Source organism: Macaca thibetana, chromosome 5 (genome assembly GCF_024542745.1).
Source record: "Macaca thibetana thibetana isolate TM-01 chromosome 5, ASM2454274v1, whole genome shotgun sequence".
NCBI lineage: Eukaryota > Metazoa > Chordata > Mammalia > Primates > Cercopithecidae > Macaca > Macaca thibetana.
In genome coordinates, this window is record NC_065582.1 from 81,039,588 (window position 1) to 81,061,580 (window position 21,993).

At 40.1% G+C, this 21,993-nt stretch overlaps 1 protein-coding gene across 3 annotated transcripts; it reads right to left on the reverse strand.

The window, feature by feature from the left end:
* Window positions 1-84: 84 nt before the first annotated feature.
* On the reverse strand, window positions 85-21,983 carry LOC126954930 (cytochrome P450 2U1). 3 transcript variants are annotated; one of them, XR_007725761.1, is made up of 6 exons: window positions 21,177-21,983; window positions 7,910-8,545; window positions 5,999-6,160; window positions 4,032-4,199; window positions 2,920-3,297; window positions 85-2,362 (listed from the first exon to the last, which is right to left on the reverse strand). XR_007725761.1 is itself a non-coding variant. In XM_050791007.1 (6 exons), the coding sequence occupies exons 1-5, from the start codon at window positions 21,664-21,666 to the stop codon at window positions 3,119-3,121; spliced, it is 1,635 nt and encodes a 544-aa protein (XP_050646964.1). In that variant the 5' UTR covers window positions 21,667-21,983; the 3' UTR covers window positions 85-2,362; window positions 3,097-3,118. The 3 variants fall into 3 exon arrangements, 2 of the variants coding, with proteins under 2 accessions (XP_050646964.1, XP_050646962.1); XM_050791007.1 differs by having other exon boundaries at window positions 3,097-3,297; XM_050791005.1 differs by having other exon boundaries at window positions 85-3,297.
* Window positions 21,984-21,993: the final 10 nt, after the last annotated feature.

Genomic DNA, 21,993 nt, shown 5'->3' on the forward strand with positions numbered 1-21,993 from the left:
TTTTTTCATTAACTTGACATCTGGAAAACAAAATTTTGTATAGCAATTAAAACAAAACAAAAAAAACCCAGACATGACACTTTCTCAGTTAAAATAGTTTAATAAAAGCATCAAAACTGTGCTAAAGATGAGAACCAAAAATGAGATATTAGGTAGACTTATAAAACAAAGTACAGTTTTTCATTTCAAATAAACCATGATGTACAAAATTGTAAAATGTCAACATGTCTGAGAAAAGCATTAACAGTCCTTTTAGCAATTTATATGTAAAGATTTTTTAAAGTGCTATAGCTTAAGGCATTATATTTTAAAGTTTAATAAACATCTAATTTCAACATCTCTCCAAGAACAGACTTCTTCTCAAGTAAGCTATAAACTCTTTGGTTAGGAATATTGAAAATGCCTGTAGAATTTAAGGAGTAATACACTTGTTAATGCTGAGTTATTAGTACGATTCAAAAGCATATGAATTCCATATCAAGAACAAACTGTCCTGCCCAAGGTGCATTGTAATCCACACTGTATCATCTCATCTAAAAATCTATACATCAGCCGCCTCATCCACTCAGTTCCTCTGCAGTTAGGCTATTAGCTTTTCTTTTTCAAAAAGCAAAAATTCTTAAGACACCTAAAGATTAGCCTGCATTTCATTTATCTATATTGAAAGTGCTTAATATTTTTAAAAAGGAAAAGAGCAGTATGGTAGATAAAGAATGTAGAGCCAAAAATCAGTCAATTATTTTAAAATATCTTTTCTTCTTCCTCTGATTGTTTTGATTAAGCAGATATTATTTTCATTTTTTGAGCTTGCAAAAGTTTGCCTAGGCATGTGCTAAATCAAAGGAAAATCTAGCCTCATGTTCACAATTGCCCTGGAATGCCATTCCCAGACTGAGATCTAACTACACAGAGTATGGCTAACGGCAGATGAAGTCAGAGGCTGGGGAGATCTGGTATCTCCATTTATCTGGAAAACAGAGCAAAGAAGGATGATCAGTCACAGGAGGCCAGTCAGACAGAAGTGTTTAAGTTCAGGGTTTCATCTTTCGTTTAATTCCCGAAGTAACAACCATTCTGGATCTTTTCTCGCCCTCTTCTCTATCAGTAGGAACAGCAGTAGCTGCTTCTCTCCTTTAGGAAAGTGAATGAGAGGTCCCTGGATATGGCCCAGTCTTCAGGTGGTGGGAGCTTACATTCTGTTAGATATAAACAGCTAAGGCATCGTTCTAAGTTTGTTTAAAATGGTTGTTTGAAATGATAAACACAAAAGTCCGGTGATTTTTAAAAAACTGGCTTTAATGGACATTAACAAATAACATACACTGATTTATCACCTTTAAACAACAAAAATATGACTTGTAATTATTCAAATAAGGTAGGATTTTTCTCTTAAGTACACTTCTTAAAAGTCCTTCACAAGATGACTGGGCATCCACTAAGACCAAGGCACTGTGAGGGAGGCAAACAGCATGACATCCTGACCTCAAGGAGCTCAGCCTGGGATGGAGACGGACACACACAACTCCAGCATGAGGCCAAGGGGTAGCCTGTTATGGGATCAAGTGGTGGCAGAATCAAGAAGTGATTCTGCAAGTGTTCTTTAGTCACAGAGACCAGTAGGTTTGAAACCCAGTGATGTTACTTTTTAACTTTGTGCCTTACCTTCTCTAAGCCTCAGCGTCATCCACTACAGTATGCCACCCTCTTAATAGAATTTCTGTAAGAATTACAGAAATATACAAGTAAAGGATTAAGTGTAGAGCCAGCATGAGGAAAGGTTCAGGAATATGGTTGCTCATATTACTACTATGCTTGCTTCTGTACATGGAGCACTGTGGGAGAATAAAAGAAAGGGGTGGTCATTCTTTGGAGCATGTTCTCACTGGGGGAAATCCTGGCATCTTGAGCAGGACAATTCTTCACTGTATAGGACTACCTTGACATTTAGCTTCCTGGTCCCATGGCAGCAGAAGGCCAGTAGCACCCCCATCATTATGATAACCAAGAAACAAACCCACACATTTCCAAACTCCTGCTGAAGGGGTTACCACCCCTGCTGAAAACTGTTCTTCCAGAGGAACCTTCTACATTTAGAAACAATTTAGTTCTCTTAATAAAAAGAGAGTGAATTCTTTGAGAGTGTATTCAAGGATCAGATACATTGGGCCTGGTGGCAGGGAGGCTAGGACAGGAATGTTCAGTATAGTTTGAAAGCAGAATCCTTTCCTGATGAGTCCCAGCATCAAAATCCCCAAGCTCACCATTCAGGCCTTAAGTAAAAAGGCCGAGCTGCATCTTTGCAAATAACTCAGTAGAAAGGAATTCTGCCATGAAGCTACTTCTTTAGCAAGGCTCACTGCTCCTGTAGTTGAAATAGAAGGTAGACATATAAATTTATACAATAATCCTACAAGGGATTTTTTAAAATTATAATTTCTTTTTTCCTCAATATACATGACAGAGCCCACTTCATCCCACATCTACAAAAAGTAAAAACTAAAATCATAAACAAAAAGATAATAACAGAACAAGCCCAAAGAAGCTGGCATAGAATCTGTGCTGAGAAAAGTTCTCCCCCATTATAACCTAAATCCACACCCATCTCTGACAAAGCATTACAGGCTGAACACCACTTTCATGTTGTCACAGGTCTTTAAAAGCCAGCTGATAGATCTTCTCCTGAATATCTTCTCCAGAGCTTAACAGCATTTTAGAGATACCAGAAAAGATGTAAGGCATTTGACCATCATTAGTGCTGAGAGGTAGAGAGAAGCCAAGTTTTATTACTCTCATTTTACATATGGGATGTCTGAGGCACTGAGAAATGAGAAGATCGGCCCATTGGTGGAAGCCACTGCAAGTAAAATCCAGATCTCCTGTTTCCTAGGTACTTTGGTTTCTATTCCCCAAATCACAGACCTGCATTACTAAAATGGCTGAAGCATCCTGCTGAGGAATCCTCCAAGATGAAAGCTCCCAGTATGCTTTACCCTCCTTCTGATCTCTCTGAGCCCAACCTGGATCCACTGAGTTGCTGGATTCACTGTCCCTTGCAGTAGAAAGAATCTGCTTAGAAAGATTTATATATCTTTTTACCATCTCTTCTTGGAGATGCTCTTCATCTCCTTGAAATAGTTATATTAAATGGATGTGGGGCTAAAGTTAGACCAAATCTTCCAGTCAGGAGGGGCTTCTTAGAATCCTTAGGTAAAGCAAATGCGAAACTCTGCATTAGGCTCACAAACATTAGGAATAATTCCATCTTTGCCAGTTGTTCTCCCATACACACCCGCTTCCCTAAAAATGAGATCAGAAAAAAATGAAGGATTATAACACCATTCCTTCTCCTGTTTCAAAAAGTACAAATTTATAGGAAATATCTAAATTGAGTATTCTAAATGCAGATGGAGTTTTTAAATCAAATTGCCATTTATACTACATAGCCTCCCACAGCATATGCTGATCAGAATTTTTACATATCAAATACACATTTTAACTCCTACTCATAAAGACCTATCCTCATTCTAGACAGGAACTAGAGACGGATCCAATGTGGCAGCTACCCTGTCTCTTCTGTGCCTACTTGCCTCTTTCCTTCACTTTTACCTGGAAGATTAAGGCAAAAAAAATTCAGATTAAGCATCCCTAGAGCCTCCCTTTTTCCACAGAAAGAATCCTATGTTCCTAATCTAGGAACCTAAAAGAGGAACTGTTGAGATTAGAGAACCCATCCTCTTACCCACCAGACCAGATCAGAAATTGCTCTTAACTTCAGTAGCTCCCTGGGACCCCCCAAAATTACCTGATCAGCCCTGAAAGTAAAATTTCTAATCAAATTTAGAGATTTAAAACCAACTGCTTTATTAAAATCTGAAGTGAACATAGAGGAGATGCCTTATCTAAATTATTGATCCCTTCTCTTACATTAACTTGCCAAGAAATAAACATTTTTAAAACAACATGAAATAATAAAATATTGTTTTAGTTCTACTTCTTTTAAAAATTACACAGTTTAAAAAAGTGTAACTGACCTATCCCAAAAGGAATAAAGGTTTCTTTTTTAATTAGTTGTCCTTGGTCATCCAGAAATCGATTAGGGTAGAAATCCTCCGGTTTCTCCCAAATGGCTGGGTCTCTATGTACTGACCACAGGTTGGGTAAGATCAATGTGCCTTTAGGAATGGTATACCCTTGGAGCACTAAAACAAAAGACAACATATGGGTGTTATTCAGTATGCTTTTACTAGTAGTTCTCCCTAAACATCATTATCTGGAAAAAAAAAATGTAGTTATATACCTAGCACTTTAATTGGCTGAGACCAAACTGTGAGGTACTTGAGGGCAGGGATATGATCTTGTCAACTGGCATCCCTCTCCCTGCACCATCCCAGGACCCACCTGAGACAGGGAGCAGGCAATGTTGCAATGAATGCTGAATTAATACATAAAACCATAAAAACATTACAATGAAGATAAAACACTAAAACAAAAACAATAGGGCATTTCAAGTAAACTTTCCCTAAAAATTAAAATTCCCAATATGTATAAAACTTAGTTTACAGGGTCATTTATGTACAACAATGTAGTGAGGAGGTAAACTAAGATAAAGAGATACACAGGGAAGCCAACCCTGGCTTTTACTAGCTGACAAGTCAATATGCACTTTAAACAATGCCCAAAAGATACTATAAACACGGTCTATCTAACTTGTACCAAAAAAAAAAAAAAAAAACCTGTTAAGTGATCCAATGTCATTTATAAGCAATGGCATGCTATAACTGTCTTAAAACTAAATCAAGCCCATTACACTATGGGCTGACTCCAGAGGTAAATTCCTTGTTAATAGGGATGTTTAAAGAGAGTCTGGACATGACCAAATAGACATATTTCACTGTAGGTGAGAGGCTGAAACAGGTGACTTTAGAATAAGATGGGCTTTTCTATTCTTTTTTTTTTTTTGAGACAGGCTGTCTCACTCTGTCACCCAGGCTGAAGTGCAGAAGTGCAGTGGCATGACCTTGGCTCACCGCAACCTCTGCCTCGGGGTTCAAGTGATTCTTCTCCTGCCTCAGCTCCTGAGTAGCTGGGACTACAGGAGTGTGCCACCACGCCCCGTTAATTTTTGTATTTTTAGTAGAAATGGGTTTTTGCCATGTTGGCTAGGCTTGTTTTCAACTCCTGGCCTCAAGTGATCCACCCTCCTGGGCCTCCCAAAGTGCTGGAATTACAGGTGTGAGCCACTGCGCCTGACCTTTTTTTTTTTTTTTTTTTTTTGAGACAGAGTCTTGCTCTGTCACCCAGGCTAGAGTGTAATGGCACAATCTCAGCTCACTGCAACCTCCCAGGTCCAAGCGATTCTCCTGCCTCAGCCTCCTGAGTAGCTGGGACTACAGTTGTGCACCACCATGCCTGGCTAATTTCTGTATTTTTGGTAGGGATGGGGTTTCATCATCTTGTCCAGGCTGGTCTCGAACTCATGACCTCAAGTGATCCGCCTACCTCGGCCTCCCAAAATTCTGGGATTACAGGTGTTGGCCACCATGCCCAGCCTTCTAATTATTTAATATTTATGCTTCAGCTGCAGAATTTTAAAAGTTGAAGTAAGGTAATTTTCAGGCAAAATCCTTAATCCACATTTAGATTAGCTCTTCTGACCTCCATGAAAAGGAGGGAGAGTTGCCTTTGTCAATTCTGGAGCTTTTTCTGCCAACATAGCCAATTTAAATTTCGACATTATTTGTTTTGCCAGTATAAGTGTGCATGTTCTGAATGCTATAGAGCTACTAGTAAAACTAAGCAGTGGTAGAATTCTAGTACAACCAGTGATGCACAGCAGAGGGCTGAACATTCCCTAGACATTTTATTATCTAGGACACAATACTAAATCTTTAGAAGGATCAAGCTAGACAACAGTCACCACACCCCTCACCTCAACTACCCTGGATTAGAGGGCCCTGCTTCCCTCACGGGCATTCAAAGAGGAAGACCCTGGACTTGCCTGTGTTCCCTGAGGTCATATGAGGAATGGCAAGCGGAACCACCACAGTTAGCCTCTGCACTTCCATGATGGTGGCTTCTGTGTAGGGCATCTGGGCCTTGTCCGTGAGGGAAGGAGCTCGGTTGGCACCAATGACCCTTTCAATTTCTTCATGAACCTTCTCTACGTAAAAAGGGAAGAATAAACCAGAAGATAAGCGTGGGAGAGAGTTGAACCTGCCCTCCTCTGCATACTTTCCATCACCGCTAATACCTAACTGGTCAGTTAGCAGTTCAGGCCTGACTCTGCCTCAATAAAGGTGAAGCATTTGTCAGACATTTCAAGTAGAGACAGCTAGCCCCAGGGTACCTGTGCTACCCTGTGACTTAGAAGTAGGATAGTAACATACAGAGCACTCTGGATTCAGGAGCATCCTAAGTCATACTCTCATATGAACATGGGATTGACTCTCTAAGTAGACTGAGACAACATGTGATAGCCTAAGGTGGCCCCCAATATTCCCTGTTCTTGTGGTTTATATCCTTGTGCAGTCCCCTCCTACTCTGTACCAAGTTGGTCTATGTGACCAAGAGACTAAGGGTGAAGTGAGGACATGTCACTTCTGAGATCAGATTATAAAAGACACTGTGGCTCCTCATCTTTGCCACTCTCTCTCTCTCTCAGGTTGCTCAGTTTTGGGGAAGTGAAGCAGCTTTATGGAAGGGTCAGAGTGGTAAGGAACTTGGCCAACAGTCATATGGATAGCCACCCTGGACCTGGATTCTTTAGTCTCAGTCAAGTCTGCAGACCCAGCCAACATCTTAACTCTAACTTCATGAGAAACCCTAAACTGGAAGTCATTCCTGGATTCTTGACCCTCAGAAACTGGGAGATAATACATGGTGGTGGTTTTTGTAAAGGTAGCAAATTTTGGGGTAGTTTGCTACCCAGCAATAATTAACTAATACAGGTAGGTATAATCACATCTATAGTAGGCAGAATAAGGGCCCATACATGTACACACCCCAATGCCCTGGAGTCTGTAAACATAATACCTTACATGGCAAAAGGGACTAAACTGATGTAATTAAAGACATAGAGATGGGAAGATTATCCTGGGTCACTTGGGTGTGCCCAATCTAAGAACATGGGTTTTTAAGTCAGATAACCTTTCCCAGTTGAGTTCAGAGTCAGAGAAAGATGTGACTATGAACGAATGGTCAGAGAGATGCAACACTGCTGCCTTCAATGACAGAAGGAGGAAGCCATGAGCTGTGGAAGCCAAAAACAGCAAGGAAATTGATTCTTCTTTAGACCCTCCAGAAAGGAATGCAGCCCTGTCAACGTCCTGATTTTCAGCCCAATGAGACATATATCAGACTTACAATGTATAGAACTCTTAAGAAACTTGTGTTGTTTTAAGCCACTCAGTTTGTGGTAATTTGTTATAACAGCAACAGAAACTAATAATACACCATCCTCCCTGTATTCTTCTACTCTGAACTGCCATGGACTTTCAGTATCTATTGGGACTGAGGTGGTAGAACTAGCTGTGTGACCTTGTGAAAGTCACACAACTTCTCTGAGCCTTTGTTCTCCAATTTCAAAAAAACAAGATATGTTCAGATCAGCATTATGATTCCCTTCAGCTCTAGAATGTTCTTCTCTAAAGGTCTTTCACGATCATATATTTCACACAGAATCAAACCCATAGAGATTTAAGCAGGGGTAAGCAAGTTATGACCTCAGTCCTACTATCTAGAAACTTGGGTTTCACTGTTAACATCTTACCAACTCCCTGTGAGTTGCAAGTATTTGTTTGCCAGCCTGAAGACACTGCTCAGTGTTAGGAGCCACCAGATCACTGAGGTTGCTAATCCTGATTTAAATTACCTGGTTTTGCCATGAACAAAGGAAACACCTATTAATTACCTTGTACATCGGGGTTCAGTGACATATACAGCAGGCACCAAAGCAAAGAGTTAGTTGTGGTATCAGTCCCAGCAATGAACAGATCCCCAATGATATAAAATAAGTATTCTTCATCAAAACTGCTGTTACTATTATTTTTCCTCTCCTCTTCCATGTGGAGAAGGTACATGTCTATGAAGTCCTGAGGGTTCTCTCTATCCAGAGACTCTTGATGGTCTTTGATGATTTTTTTAAGGAAACTGGTTATATCCTTTTCAATTTGTCTTAATTCCTTAAATGGTCCAAAGGGAAGGTAATAAAGCCAAGGGCATATGTTGACCATGAGTACTTGACTGTTCAGACAGATTTCTAGCCCTCGTGACATAAAACCAAGCATTTTCTTGAACTCACTATTGGTGTAATCAAAGCGCTGGCCAAAGCACAAGGAGCAAATGATGTTAGAGACGGCATTGCTGATGATGGAGAAAGGGCAGAAGGGGTCTTCTCCATGCTTTTGCATTTCTGCTTTCACATATTTGAACTCCTCAATAATCTTGGGCTCCAAGCTAAGTTTTCCCAACCCAAAATGACGAAGAGTTGAATGAGAGAACTTCCTTTGTTGTCTCCAGATGGGACCATAATGTGCAAACACAACCCCTGCAAAGGGACACCAAGAAAGGAAGATGAGAAACAGCATTCCTGATAACACTAAACAGACCTACCATGGAGTGCATTCTGTATTTTTCAAGTCACTTATGGAAAACTCCTCATATATAGATAAAGACCACTAGTCAAGAAAAATGATTGGCAAAATTTAGTTATCAAGATAGTATGTGTTTCTAATAACAAAAATCATATCTAATTAAATTAGGAGAATTTGCTCTAAAGCTTATTATTATAGATAGTAACTCCTGGTGAAATGAAAAGCAATGAGTTTCCTTTTCCAAAGTTAGTGTGCATTTCAAAGTATTACATTTCATAAGAGTGAATCCAGGCTTAGAAAATTTCTCAGGTGGACAGGTACAGTGGCTCTTGCCTATAATCCCAGAGATTTGGGAAGCTGAGGTGGGAGGACTGCTTGAATCCAGGAGTTCAAGACCAGCTTGGGCAACAGAACAAGACCCCATCTCTAAAAAAAAAAAATTCGCCAGGTATGGTGGCATGCATCTGTAAGCCCCAGGTACTGAAGAGGCTAAGGTCAGAGAATCACATGAGCCCAGGGGTTGGAGGCTGCAGTCCACTATGATCATGCCACTGCACTCCAGCCTGGGTGACAGAGAAAGACCCTGCCTCTAAACAAAGAAAAAAAGACAATAAATATTTCAGGCTATATATCCCCATATTCTAAACACTTATATTCTAAACATTCTGAACTGAAGGATAACTATAGCAACAGATTAAAATGAGGGCAGAGACCATATCTCATAGTGCTCACCATTAAAATCCAGCTTCTGGCATAGTGCTTGGTACATAGGAGAGGTTGTTAAGTATTAGCTGACTAAATGAACAGCCCAACTAGATTAGAACTATTGGACATCAAAATTTGGAATCTGATAACTGGCAGGTAATCTAAAATGTGTTATTGGCAGCAGCCCTGATTTTAAAACATATGAACATGTTAAGGTCATCCACAACTACATCCTATTTGATTTTCACTTATACATCCCACCATCAAACCCCACAAAATTGCTCCCAGATATATCAGATTGTTCTCAAATATTCCTTGTTTTCTGTCACCTATTTCATCCTATTTTCCATGGTATACTCTATCATTTTGGCTAGCTCTTCTTCCTTCCCACATTACTTCTGAATTCTTACTATGTGCCAGGCATGGGGGTGCAGTAGATACAGCTGCAAATGAAATAAAGACCCTGCTCTGTGGTTAAATTTTCTCATATCCCTACAAAATGTCTTTCAATGTAAACATCCATGCAGTCAAACGTATCAGACAATTTATCAGTTCCACTTTCCTTGTTGGAATCTTCCAAATGTCTGCTCAGATCTGCAGTGGTTGCTCTGTAGGCCTTTGGTTCAGGTGCTATGACTTCTATTAGTCATTATTTGGGAATTTTCTTAGACTCTTCTGTATCAGAACCCATTTCCTGAATTATATTTCTTCCTCTTTGTTTTACTCCCTCATTTTGCTGAAGCACATCCTCTAGTAGCTTCTGAGAAAGGATGCATGGGAGGCGAATTTCTAAAGATTACGCGTGATTATTTATTCTACCATTGGACTTCCTCAGAATTTTAAAGACATTGCTAAGACTGGACTGACTGATGAGTCATAAGATATGTACATATTCAGTATGACTAGATATTGCAGATTACTCTCTGAAGTGGAGAGTACTCTGAAAATGTATTCATAGAAGTGTTTAAATGTTCTCATTTGTTCAGAATAGTTGCCCTCACTTGATACTTGTCAATGTTTTTAGTTTTGTCAACAGAAGCCTGGAACGTATCTCATGTGATTTTTATTTGCATTTCTCTGATTGTTACCAGTGGGTCAGAGCAGCTTTTTATATAGTTATTGGCCAGATTTCCTATTCTGTAATTTGCATTTATCTACTGTGCAATTTTTTCTTATATATTTGAAATGCATAGCAGATCTTTTATCATGTGATTTTTTTACTTTCTAAGTGGTATTTGTTAAGCAGAAGTTTTAAATATAGTTGTATTTATCAATCCTTTGATTTGTGCTGCATATCTTATTTTAGAAATCTCCTCCTACCATGGGTTCATAAACACATTCTCTATTTTCTTGTAAAAATTTTAAATTTTCACATTTAAGTTTCTATAATCTACCTGGAATTGATATTTGTGTTAGGTATTCCTACCTATTGTGAGGTAGGAATCCAAACATTTTTTCCATATGTAGACAACCTATTGTTCAAGTATGATTTGTCAAAGGGTCCTCACTCCACCTCACAAAACCACCAATCTGTAATGCTGTCCCTGACAAACATTTCCTTTATAGGGGTGGGCCAGTTGACAGGCTTTCTAGTTGGTTATATTGGTCTATGTATTTATTACTGTGCTCAAAGCACATTGTCTTAACTACTGTTACCTTATAATAAGATATAAATAGACTTTAATTTTTATATCGAATAGGGAAGTCCCCTCTTCCCTACAAAACCTCGTTCTTTTTAAAAACTGTTTCAAAAACTTCAAAATCAATTTCTCAAACTTATTTAGGGATTTGGTTGGAACTGCAATTAATTTCTTTTTTTCTTTTTTTTTTTTTTAAAGACAGAGGTCTGGGGGATCCACGGAGCATAGGAGGTGTTTGCTGAGGTGCAGGCAGTGGGTGGAGGAGCCTAATAGGTGGTGTCTGGCAGCTAAGTTGTCTCCTGGGAGGGCTTGGGTTCACCCTCAGACCCCATCCCCACCCTGAGCCTGTTTGTCTCTGGATGTGGCCACCAAGACCCCAGGAGAGGCAGAATTTCTGCTGGCAGAACCTGGCTTGGATGCCCACTTTGTAGCTTCTACGTCTCCATTCTCATGCAGATACACTTAATTTCTACATTAATTTGAAAACTGCCTTCTTTATGATGATTGAACTTGTAATCTAAGAAAGAATCTAAACTTGCTTGTTTTTAAGTTTCTTTAAAAAATTGCTAGATTTTGTTTTCTAATGTAAGTTTTTAAAAAATAGTATATTCACGAATGACAATGGCTTATAAGTTTCCTTTCTCATGCTGTATGTGTCTTGAATATACTGGCCTCCTAAAGCAAGCCAGGGTGTAGTCTTTGTCTCTGAAAGAATTTGTCTAAAATTGGAACATGTTTCTCTTTTCCTTTAGGTTTATTTATAACGTTGGCAATCTGACTCATTAATCGTCAGACCTCTATCTTAATAAATAATTTAAAGCTCTACATTTGCCTCTGTCTGGGTACTACTCTAGCTGCAGTCCACCAGTCTTGTTTCCATGTCTTTTCATTATTTGGTTTTAAGTAAAAAAAACAAAAACAAAAACAAAAACAAAAAAATTTCTATTTTAAGTGTTCTTTGCTACCTTACCTGGTTTATCTTATGCTGATATTTGACATTTGCTTGCTTTTTTACCCTAGTATGTGGCCAATGAAATTTCTAAATAAAGTTGAGAAGAATGTCCAAGTAATTTTGAGGAATATGTCCTCTCTCTATGTCCAATAGAGAAAGCTTGATAACGGTCAAAGCCAAATTTTCTGTATCCTTAACAAATTTTTAACTATTTGATCTCTCAACCAAATACTTATATTAAGCTATTTTGCTATAATGGTGGATTTATCAGTTTCTCTTTACAGTTCTGTAAGTTTTTGCTAAAGGTAGATAAATATCAATATAGCTATACAGATTTATATTTATATATATGCTGTTAAATATATATTAGATGACATTGTTAGGTACATTCAAGCTTAGAATTCTATCTTCCTGTTTTTAAAATTTTTAAAAAATGGATCCGTTTATCATGAATGCCCTCTTTTTCTTAACAATAAAGTATCATTTAGAGTACCTTTTGTCAAAAAAGAACCGGCTTTTCTTTTTAAAGTATTTTCTTAGTATTGTAACACCTTTTCATTTTGAACTTTTCTGTACCCTTATGTTGGGGGAATGTCTCTTTCTTGGGGAAGATAGATTATGTCTCTTAAAACAACATATAATTGGATATAAAAAATATCCATTCTGGCAAGCTGTCCTTTAGCCAGTAAGTTTAGTCCTCTTACATTTATTCTAATTACTAATTTCTAACATACTATTTTGAGATTTGTTTATCTGCTTTGCTCATTCTTTTCCCCCTTCCTTCTCATCTTCCTGTTGAGACAAACAGGGTGAATGTTCACTCTTACATTTTTAACATGCTTACTTAAAGTCTAGTTGAGCGGTTGGCAAACTACAGCCCAAAGGCCAAATCCAGCCTGCCACCCTTGTACAGCCAGAGAGCCAAGACTAGTTTTTACATTAATAAATGGTTGAAAAAAAATCAAAAGATTATTTTGTGATATGTGAGAATCATACGAAATTTAAATCTTTCCTTTAGTGTAAAATCAAGGGGCAAAAAAGAAATTCAAATTTCATGATCTATAAATAAAGTTTAACTGGAACACAGCCAGTTCATGAGTGACATGAATTTGTTTACATATGTTCTGTGGCTGTTTTTGCATTAAAACAGCAAAATCTGCCAGGCATGGTGCCTCATGCCTGTAATCCTAGCAGGTTGGGAGGCCAAGGTAGGAGGATCGCTTGAACCTAGGAGTTCCAGACCACCTTGGTAACACAGTGAGACCCTGTCTTTACAAAATAAAAAAAAATTTAATTAGCTGGGTGTGGTGGCTCAAGCCTGTAGTTCCAGCTACTCGGGAGGCTGAGGTGAGAGGATCACTTGAGCCTGGGAGGTCAAGGCTGCAGTAAGCCGGTATCATGCCAATGAACTCCAGCCTGGGTGACACAGTGAGACTCTGTCAAAAAAAAAAAGAAAAAGAAAAAGAAAGAAAAGAAAAGAAAGAAAAGAGAAGAAAAGAAAAGGAAAGGAAAGGCAGCGTCAAGCATATAGTTGCTGCTTAGAGTGGGGGTGGGAAAACATTTTCTATGCCAAGGTCCAGGCCAAGACAGACAAACGTCTTTGTTTTCTTTTGTTGGTGGCTAGGGTTGTTGAGTGTTCTTTGTCAAACTTTCACCCAGTTGAAGCATTTCAAGAGTTCTGTCTTTGTCTAGAAACAACTTTTCATTTTGCCAGGCTGTATCTTTTCCCCACCCCCATTCTCCAGCCAAGGCCCTCCAGAGCATCTACTTACTATTTTCTGCAGGGGTGGGGTCAGTGATAAGGACCTGATCTTATTTTATGTGCATTTCACACTATCCTTCTTCTCAGTCTACTGGCTCATTTCTGTCTCCTATGATCACTGGTACCTCCAATTTCTAACCCTTTTTGAGATTCTGCATGGTAAACTAGGGGAGTAGTTCTCATTCTATCCTCTCATACTCCACTGGCATTCCCCTCTGTAGATGCTTAGGTGTAGTCATCCTCCACTCTATTAAGTCATTTGCCAATCCTATAGCCACTGTGTCTTCAGGTGTTATGGTGCAGAAATGTAGATGTGTCATTTCATTTCAATGTAGATAGAGTATGTGCTTCTGTTGAGCATCCCTCTGGTATGGTATGTGATTGTTGCGACAAAGGAGGAGTGGAAATGTCTTAACCACTCCTGAAACCAGAACTCTCCTTTTGTGTAATAAAGGCCCATAAACTATTTCCTAGGCTACCAAAGTTTAATCATTCCTCCTGTCTTTAACCATGAGCAAGTCTTCTGCTGCAGAGTATTCAGCGGCCAAGTGTTGGTGGGCCTCCTCTTTTCTTGGATAGATATGGTCTTCCACACCAGCTTTAGGATTTGATACCAATCCCACCTACCCTCTCTCTTTATTTTTATTTATTTATTTTTTTGAGATGGAGCTGCACTCTCTCACCCAGGTTGGAGTGCAGTGGCGCGATCTCAGCTCACTGCAACCTCCGCCTTCTGGGTTCAAGTGATTCTCCTGCCTCAGCCTCCTGAGTAGCTGGGACTATAGGCGCATGCCACCAAGCCCGGCTAATTTTTGTATTTTTAGTAGAGATGGGGCTTTACCATGTTGGCCAGGCTGGTCTTGAACTCCTGACCTCAGGTGATCCACCTGCCTTGGCCTCCCAAAGTGCTGGGATAACAGGCGTGAGCCACCGCGCCTGGCCCTCTCCTTATTTAATATATCACATATAACATCTCTGCTTTGTCCTCTTTATCAAAAAACATTACTTTTCCTTTGTTAGGTCCTTGATCTTACCATCTACTAACGATTTTTAAACTCCATATTTGTATTTTAGAAACATTTTGTCTACCGAAATGGCTCGGAAGCAAAAATCAGGACTCTTTTGCTTCAGAATAACAAAAATATACCCTAAAGCTAGTTCATCGAACAGGCCAGTTAGGCTATGGAATGAAACAACAGGAAGGAAAGGGTATTGCCACCTCAGGGAGTACTAAATGTCACAGAACTCTTTCTCCCTGTATCTATTTTTCCCTCCTCTCTGTCTGACTTCATTCTTTCCAACTGCAAACCAGCTTTTCAATGAAACATGAGCTATCCTGAGATGCCTATTTTCCCAGTTTCACCACCAAAAGAAAAAGCCCTCTATTTTCTAGATTCAACCTGAGAAATTCTGGGGAAGGATTCAAATGCTTCAGTAGGGTGTCCTGCGGTGATACCAACTTGAGATACCTTAAATTTATTTTGTGGCTTGAGGTTTCTAACTATGTCATGCTATTCTTATCCCAAAATTATGTAGGGTTTGATGTGTAGTTGTGAATTATTGAGTTCTGTGCCTGGCCTACAGATTAACCAGTTACAAAAAGGTTAGAAATTCTGATCAGTCCACTTTTGGTCAGTGTGTCCCTCAACTTATCACTGTGGCCAAGAAGGTAAGTTCATGTAAAGATATGGCATCTCCTGTTCAATCAACAAAAGGGATTGAGGTCAGAAATAAAGAATTCCTCAGAAGAAGCGGGTATTCTTGTCCAAGGAACAGGTGCTAGGCAGTGGAAACATAAAAATCCACTCAAACCAAATAAAGGATGGACTAAATTGACATTGATACATTCTCACAAATGGATATTATACAGCTCCTAAGAACTTTAAAGGAGGATATTTAATAATATGAAAATATTTTCATAATACTTTAAGTGATAAAAAGCAATTTTTAAAATTATGAAAATTATTCCATTTTAAGGAGGCAAATATATTTCTAAAAATACATGTACATGTAGAAAAAAGACTGGAAGGTGATACATGAAAATGTCAATACTATCTCAAAATAATGCTGATCACAGATGATTTTCAGTCCGTTTTTTTGTTTTCCTTGTTTTGTTTTCCAGTAACATATACTACTATAATAAAAATACTCAAAATACATTAAACATGAAGCAATTCTACATTGACCACATATACGTCTTTATCTACTGAACAGAGAGGGTGTCATACACTGATTACACTTACCCTTTTCTTCCATGGGATCATAGAAGTATTCCTATTAGTGGGAGAATTCAGGCCATCTCAATGTGAGTGCATAACTATTTCAAAATAAGTTCAAATACCTATTTTATTGCATACTCAGTTAACTTGTTTCCCTCATTCATTTTCAAATTCCCCAGATGAACTTTCATTTTCTGTTTATCTTCATTTCCTAATTTCATTTTGCATCTTGTTGTCCTTTGAGGTATGTATCAGACTGATCTATCCCATACTTTTAAAATTCTTCAAAATTTCGTTTTACCTTCTATTTTTATGGCTTTGCAACTTGCTTTGACTCTTGCTCCAAGTCTCCAGTGATATTATCTGAGCCATATCAGGTTTTACAAGTCAAATCAGTGTTTCTTTTTCTACTTTCATGACTAGTGTCCTACAAACATTTGTGGTAGCATAGTTGGTAAGAGCAAAAAAATGTAAAATTTACCTAATTTTTATCAACAGTGAAATAGAGAATTTGATGCCATTTTATTCATTCTGTTTAGTGGAATACTGCATAATATGGTTAAAACATAACACTTTTAAATAACAAAAGCTAGTTAGAGAAAGATACTTTAAGTATCCAACATATGCAAGTTTTAGAAGAACATACCAAATAAAGCTATGTGTTATTTATGAATCTGAAGCAGATCTGAGCTGCAGATAATCAAGTTTATACTGTTCTTTGAGCTTTACTTTGAATATTTTAAAATAAAAATGTGATGTATACAAACCTTTTAGAAGAAACAGATCACATGTCTTACCCTGTTTTGTGTTGCTATAACAGAATACCACAGGCTGGGTAATTTATAAAGAACAGAGATTTATTTCTTACAGTTCTGAAGGCTGGGAAGTCCAAGAGGATAGCACTGGCATCTGGCAAGCGCCTTCATGCTGCATCATCCCATGGCAGAAGGCAGAAGTGTAAGAGAGGATGAAAGAGAGAGAGAGAGAAAGGGGGCCAAACTCATCCTTCTTATCAGAAACCCACTCCCACAATAACTAACCCACTCTGGTGATAACAGCACTAATCCATTGATGAGGGCAGAGCTCTCATAACCTAATCATCTTTTAAGTTCCTATCTCTCCACACTATTGCATTAGGGATTAAGTTTCTAATACATAAACTTTTGGGGACACCTTAGCAGCACACTTAAGAGTGAAACACTCCTCTGGTAGACTTAGCTCTGATTTTGTAGTTTTCTTTTCTTTTTGTGCTTAGGAAAAGAATCAATCAGAATGATGGACACAGCATCTTTATGGCCTACCTAGTTTACTGTAGTTTTTATGGGCTTAAGAAGACGACCAACTTGTCTAATCATGAAATTTTGAAAAATTTAAACATAACAAATAAACTTCCTACATCTGGAACTTTCAGCAAATGTATTAAGTCAACTATTTCTAGCCTCTCTTCGCACATCACTGTTTATGAAACATACTCTTCTCTGCTATTCTCATCAACTTCAGCAGCAAAGTTCTTTCAAAAAATAATAAATATTGAATAATGTTATCGGCCTCTAATTCCTAACATAATTTCTTTTCTCTTATGGCCTACACATCTTGTTTCTGGACAATATCACATTTACTTCTTTGCTACTGGGTACAGTAGCCAAAGATGGTTTGAGCTATCCTCAAGTCTTGCTGAGCTGAGCATCTTGACTGTAGTCACAGTGACCTTTCTTCTTCAGGCTGATAATGCTGTCCCTTTCTTGATCTGGGAAGTCCACTCACAACTCATCTGCTCCTTCATCCTCTGATGATCATCTTGAAATAAATTCACACCCTCCCTTTTTATTCTTCACCCTTGAAAAAGTCCTATTTAAAAAATCCTCTGCTAGCTACATTTTCTTATTCAGATGATCTGTTCTTTATTCCAAGTTAAGTCCACAAGCATTTTCTTTATGCCACATGGTTCTTGCCTTGTATTATCTTGTCAACACCTTCTCCAGCCACTGAAATTTCTCTCATTAATTCTTTGACAGCATATTCACCCAACACATACCAGAGCAGCATTGCCTAAGAAAACCCTGTCTCTTGGGGGAATACTTGAGTTGAGATACTACTGAAGCACCAAATTGCCCCCAGGCTCCCCACTCTTTTCTAAATAGAGATTTAATAGTAAGCAGTGTCCAACTAATGCTTAGAAATGACCTTATTATAGATTCTCAACCAAACAGCCACCAAGAAGCACTGTGATAAACTGTTTTTTTAAGAATTGGAAACTATACTGTTAATATCTCAAAGAAGAAAATCTAATTCCTACCTTAAGAAATCCAGAGGAAGAGACAGACACACAAAACAAATTATAATAAAATGTGATACGTACATCAATAGATGCTTGTATGCACAAATTCATTCATCTTTTGGTTCTCTATTCTGTGCCAAGAAGTAGGGATACAGTGGTTAACAAAAGGAACAAAATCTCTGCCCTAAAGAAACTCACATTCCATTGAGAGGTGGGGGTGGTAATAGGCTAAATACTATACTTCCCAGTGTTTAATGAGAAAAATATGAATGAGATAAAATAAGAGGTGGTACTGGGCATTGACCAATATAGCACTGAAAGGTAACAATTGGCCTGAGGGATGACAAGCAATCAGTCAAGCAAGAAGTTATTCCAGGCCCAAAGAAGACAAACATTGTACCTTGAGGCAGGCCCAGGCATGGCAGAAATCAGGTTAGTGTGTCTAGAGTAGGAAGGCCAGGTTGAAATGTACAAATGAAAGGAGAACTGAAAAAGAGAAATGCAGCAGCCAGATCCTTCAGGCCACAGTAGGTCAAGTATGGAGTGGGGAGGCAATTGGTTTCAGCCAGAGAGCTACAGGGTTTGATTCATAGTTTATGTAAGAGATCCTTTTGGCTGCTCTGTGGATGCAAATCTGGAGTGGAAGCAAGAAGGTTAGTCAAGAGGCTTCTAAAGTATCAGATTAGAAATGATGGTAGCTTTAGAAAAAAAGAAAAATAAATAAATGATGGTAGCTTGGATGAGGGTGCTGGCAGTAGTGATGGAGAAAAGTAGATGGATGTAGCACATATCTACTGTAGGAGTCAATAAGACTTATGGATTGATTAGAAGAGACTGGGAAGGTCTTAAAATGAAACAATAGTATCATAGAAGTTAATCTCGTTCTGCAGGGTAGGGAAGCATCTCAGGGTACACATTCTCAAAGAGGTAACATTTAAGCCCAATCTTAAAAGCAAGTGTGAAAAAAAAGAAAAAAGTGTTGGTGAGGACGTGGAGAAATTGGGACCCCTGTGTGAATGTAAACTGGTGCACTCACTGGAAAATGGTATGATGATTCTTCAAAAAATTAAACCTAGAATTACCACATGATCAAGCAACTCCTAGGGACTCAGATATTTGTACCCTTCTATTCATAGCAGCATTATTCACAATAGCCCAAAGGTGGAGGCACAAGTGTCTATCAATGGATGAAAGGGTAAACAAAATGTGGTATATACAGTCGACCCTCCACATTCATGGGTTCCACATCTGTGGGTTCCACCAACCGCAGATCAAAAAACCGCATCTGTACTGAATGTGTAGACTTTTTTTCTTGTCATTCCTTAAACAATACAGTATAACAACTATCTACAAAGCATTTATATTGTAGTAGGTATTATAAATAATCTAGAGATGATTTAAAGTATCCAAGATCCCTATGCATAGGCTATATGCAAATACTACACCATTTTATATCAGGGACTTGAGCATCCTAGGGTTTTGTTATTCGCAGGAGGTCCTGGAAGGAATCCCCTACAGATAAGGAGGGATGATTGTACATATGATGGAATATTATTCAGTCTTCAAAAGAAAATTTTCACACATGCCACAACATGGATGAACTCTAAGACATTATGCTAAGGATTTTAAATGAGTAGAGATAAAGATCATAATACTTCAAATGCCCCACTGAAAAACAAATGTCACAGTTCACACCTCATCCACTGCATGCTTTCGTAATACTGCTTCTACCTAGAATTCTCTTCTGAGCTCATGGCTGCCTGGAGAAAACCTACCTGCTTTTCTTTTCTTTTTTAAAAATTGTGGTGAAATACATATAAAATTTACCATCTTAACCATTTTTAAGTGCACACATTAATGGCATAAGGTACTTTCACACTGTTGTGCAACCACTGCTACTGTCCAGCCACAGAACTTTTTCATCTTGCAAAACTGAGACTTTCTGTCTCTATGAATTTCACTATGCTAGGAGGCACCTCATATAAGTGGATCATACAATATTTGTCTTTTTCGTTTAAAATCCTGATGCAAAACTCTGGCTTTATCAGATTCTGAAAAGCCTAGATCTCTCTTTGCCATGTCATAAGGACAGGAAATAGCATTCATTTATTTAATAGATACTTGAGCTCCTACTATGTTTCAGGCAGTAATGACTCTGTCCTCCTAAATGTCAGAACAGTGGTGAAGACTGACATCCAGGCCCAAGGTCATAAAGTTATGTAGCTTCAGTTTTGAAAAGTGCAGTGAAGGAAAAGTGCTTGGGTAAGGGACCTAGTTCTAATAAGGGAGCCAACCCTACTTGGAGAGACTGTGAGAAAAGGCTTCCCCGAGGAAAAGGCATTTAACACCTGACTGATGGATAGGAGTGACTCAGAAAAGAAGTCAGAGACCTAAGCCAGCCAATAAGACAAAGGGGGACGGTAGAGACAGGTTAGATTGGACATTTTATTGCAGCAGATAACACGTTTTCCAACCCGCAAAAATGTCCAATTTAGACTCCCATACGCAGGAATCAGAGGCTATGAACCAGCGCCTGAGATTTGGTAATAGGCTTCTACCGTGTTTTCTGGACTTTTTATCTTATTGGAAAATATCTTAAATTCTTGCATTTGAAACTCACAAGGTAAAAAGAACATCCTTCCCTCTTTCTAACATGGGGGCCAAAGTTTCTCTCCGAGGTCACAGCTGGTGGAAGGGAAGACTACTTTTGGAAAGATGGAACCTGGCTTGCCACCTTGTCCTCCCGCTATCCCTATTATTCTCCCGCAACCTCCGGATGACTTTTCTACTTCTGATCTTGGAGTATGAACAAGTCACGCGTCCGTCACTACTTGATGGGATCTTAAAGGCATCAGGAAGGAGAGGCGCCGCAGCCAGCAACACCTGTTAGTTCAGGATGCAGGTGTGAGGCAGGCTGGGGGCGCGCGGCCGGAAGGGGCACAGGAACTGCAGACCCCGCGCACCTGGAGACTCATCCGCTGCATCCGCATACCCACAGCCCACGCCCCACGCCCCCCGCTCCCGCTCACCCTTCTCCTTGGTTACAATGGAGATGAGCGGCACCCGCGGGCGGTCGCTGAAGACCTCGGCCTGCTGCACCAGCGCCTCGCGCACGCTGTGGAAGTCGCTGAGGACCACCACCAGGTAGTGGCCGATAAAGAAGCTGAAGATGCTGCCGTACACACGGGCTAGGTGAGCCAGGAGCACCTGCGGGCCGACGACCGAGGGATCAATCCCTGCGGCCCTAGTCCTGCTGCTCAGCCAGCTCCGCCGCCGGAGGAAGGGAGGCAGCAGCACGTGACCGAAGTTGCCCACCAGGGGCCAGGGCGTGGGCCCGGGCGGGATGCCCCGCGCCCGGCGACGCCGCAGCCAGCTCCAGCCCAGCACCGCTACGAGGCCGCACAACAGCAGCGCGTCCCCACTCGGGTCCATCCGCAGCAGCCCCAGAGGCGCACGCAGGAGGCGCGCGGGCCAGGGCGGGTCCTCGGCGGGGGGCTGCGGCGGCCCCGGAGAGGACATGGTCGGGGCGCTGGCGGCCTCGGGTTCCCCTTGCTGCCTGGAGGAGACGCGCACGCAGCTGCCTGCCCCGCGGCGTCAGTGTCTTGCTGTGCCCTGGAAGGTCGGGGGCGGGCAGGGGCCGTAGAAGCGCGCCCGGATTGGCTGTGCCGCGCGCATTCTCCCCGCCGCCTCCATTCAGCGACGCCCGGGCGGAACCTGGAGACGCGCCGGCTGCCTGGCGGAGGGGGTTGGCGGGCAAGCGGGTGCGGAACCCGAAGTTTGCCCCGAAGTCCCGTTACGCCCCTTTGTTGGGTCGGGTCTGGTGGTGACTGTCCCTGAAACTGGGAT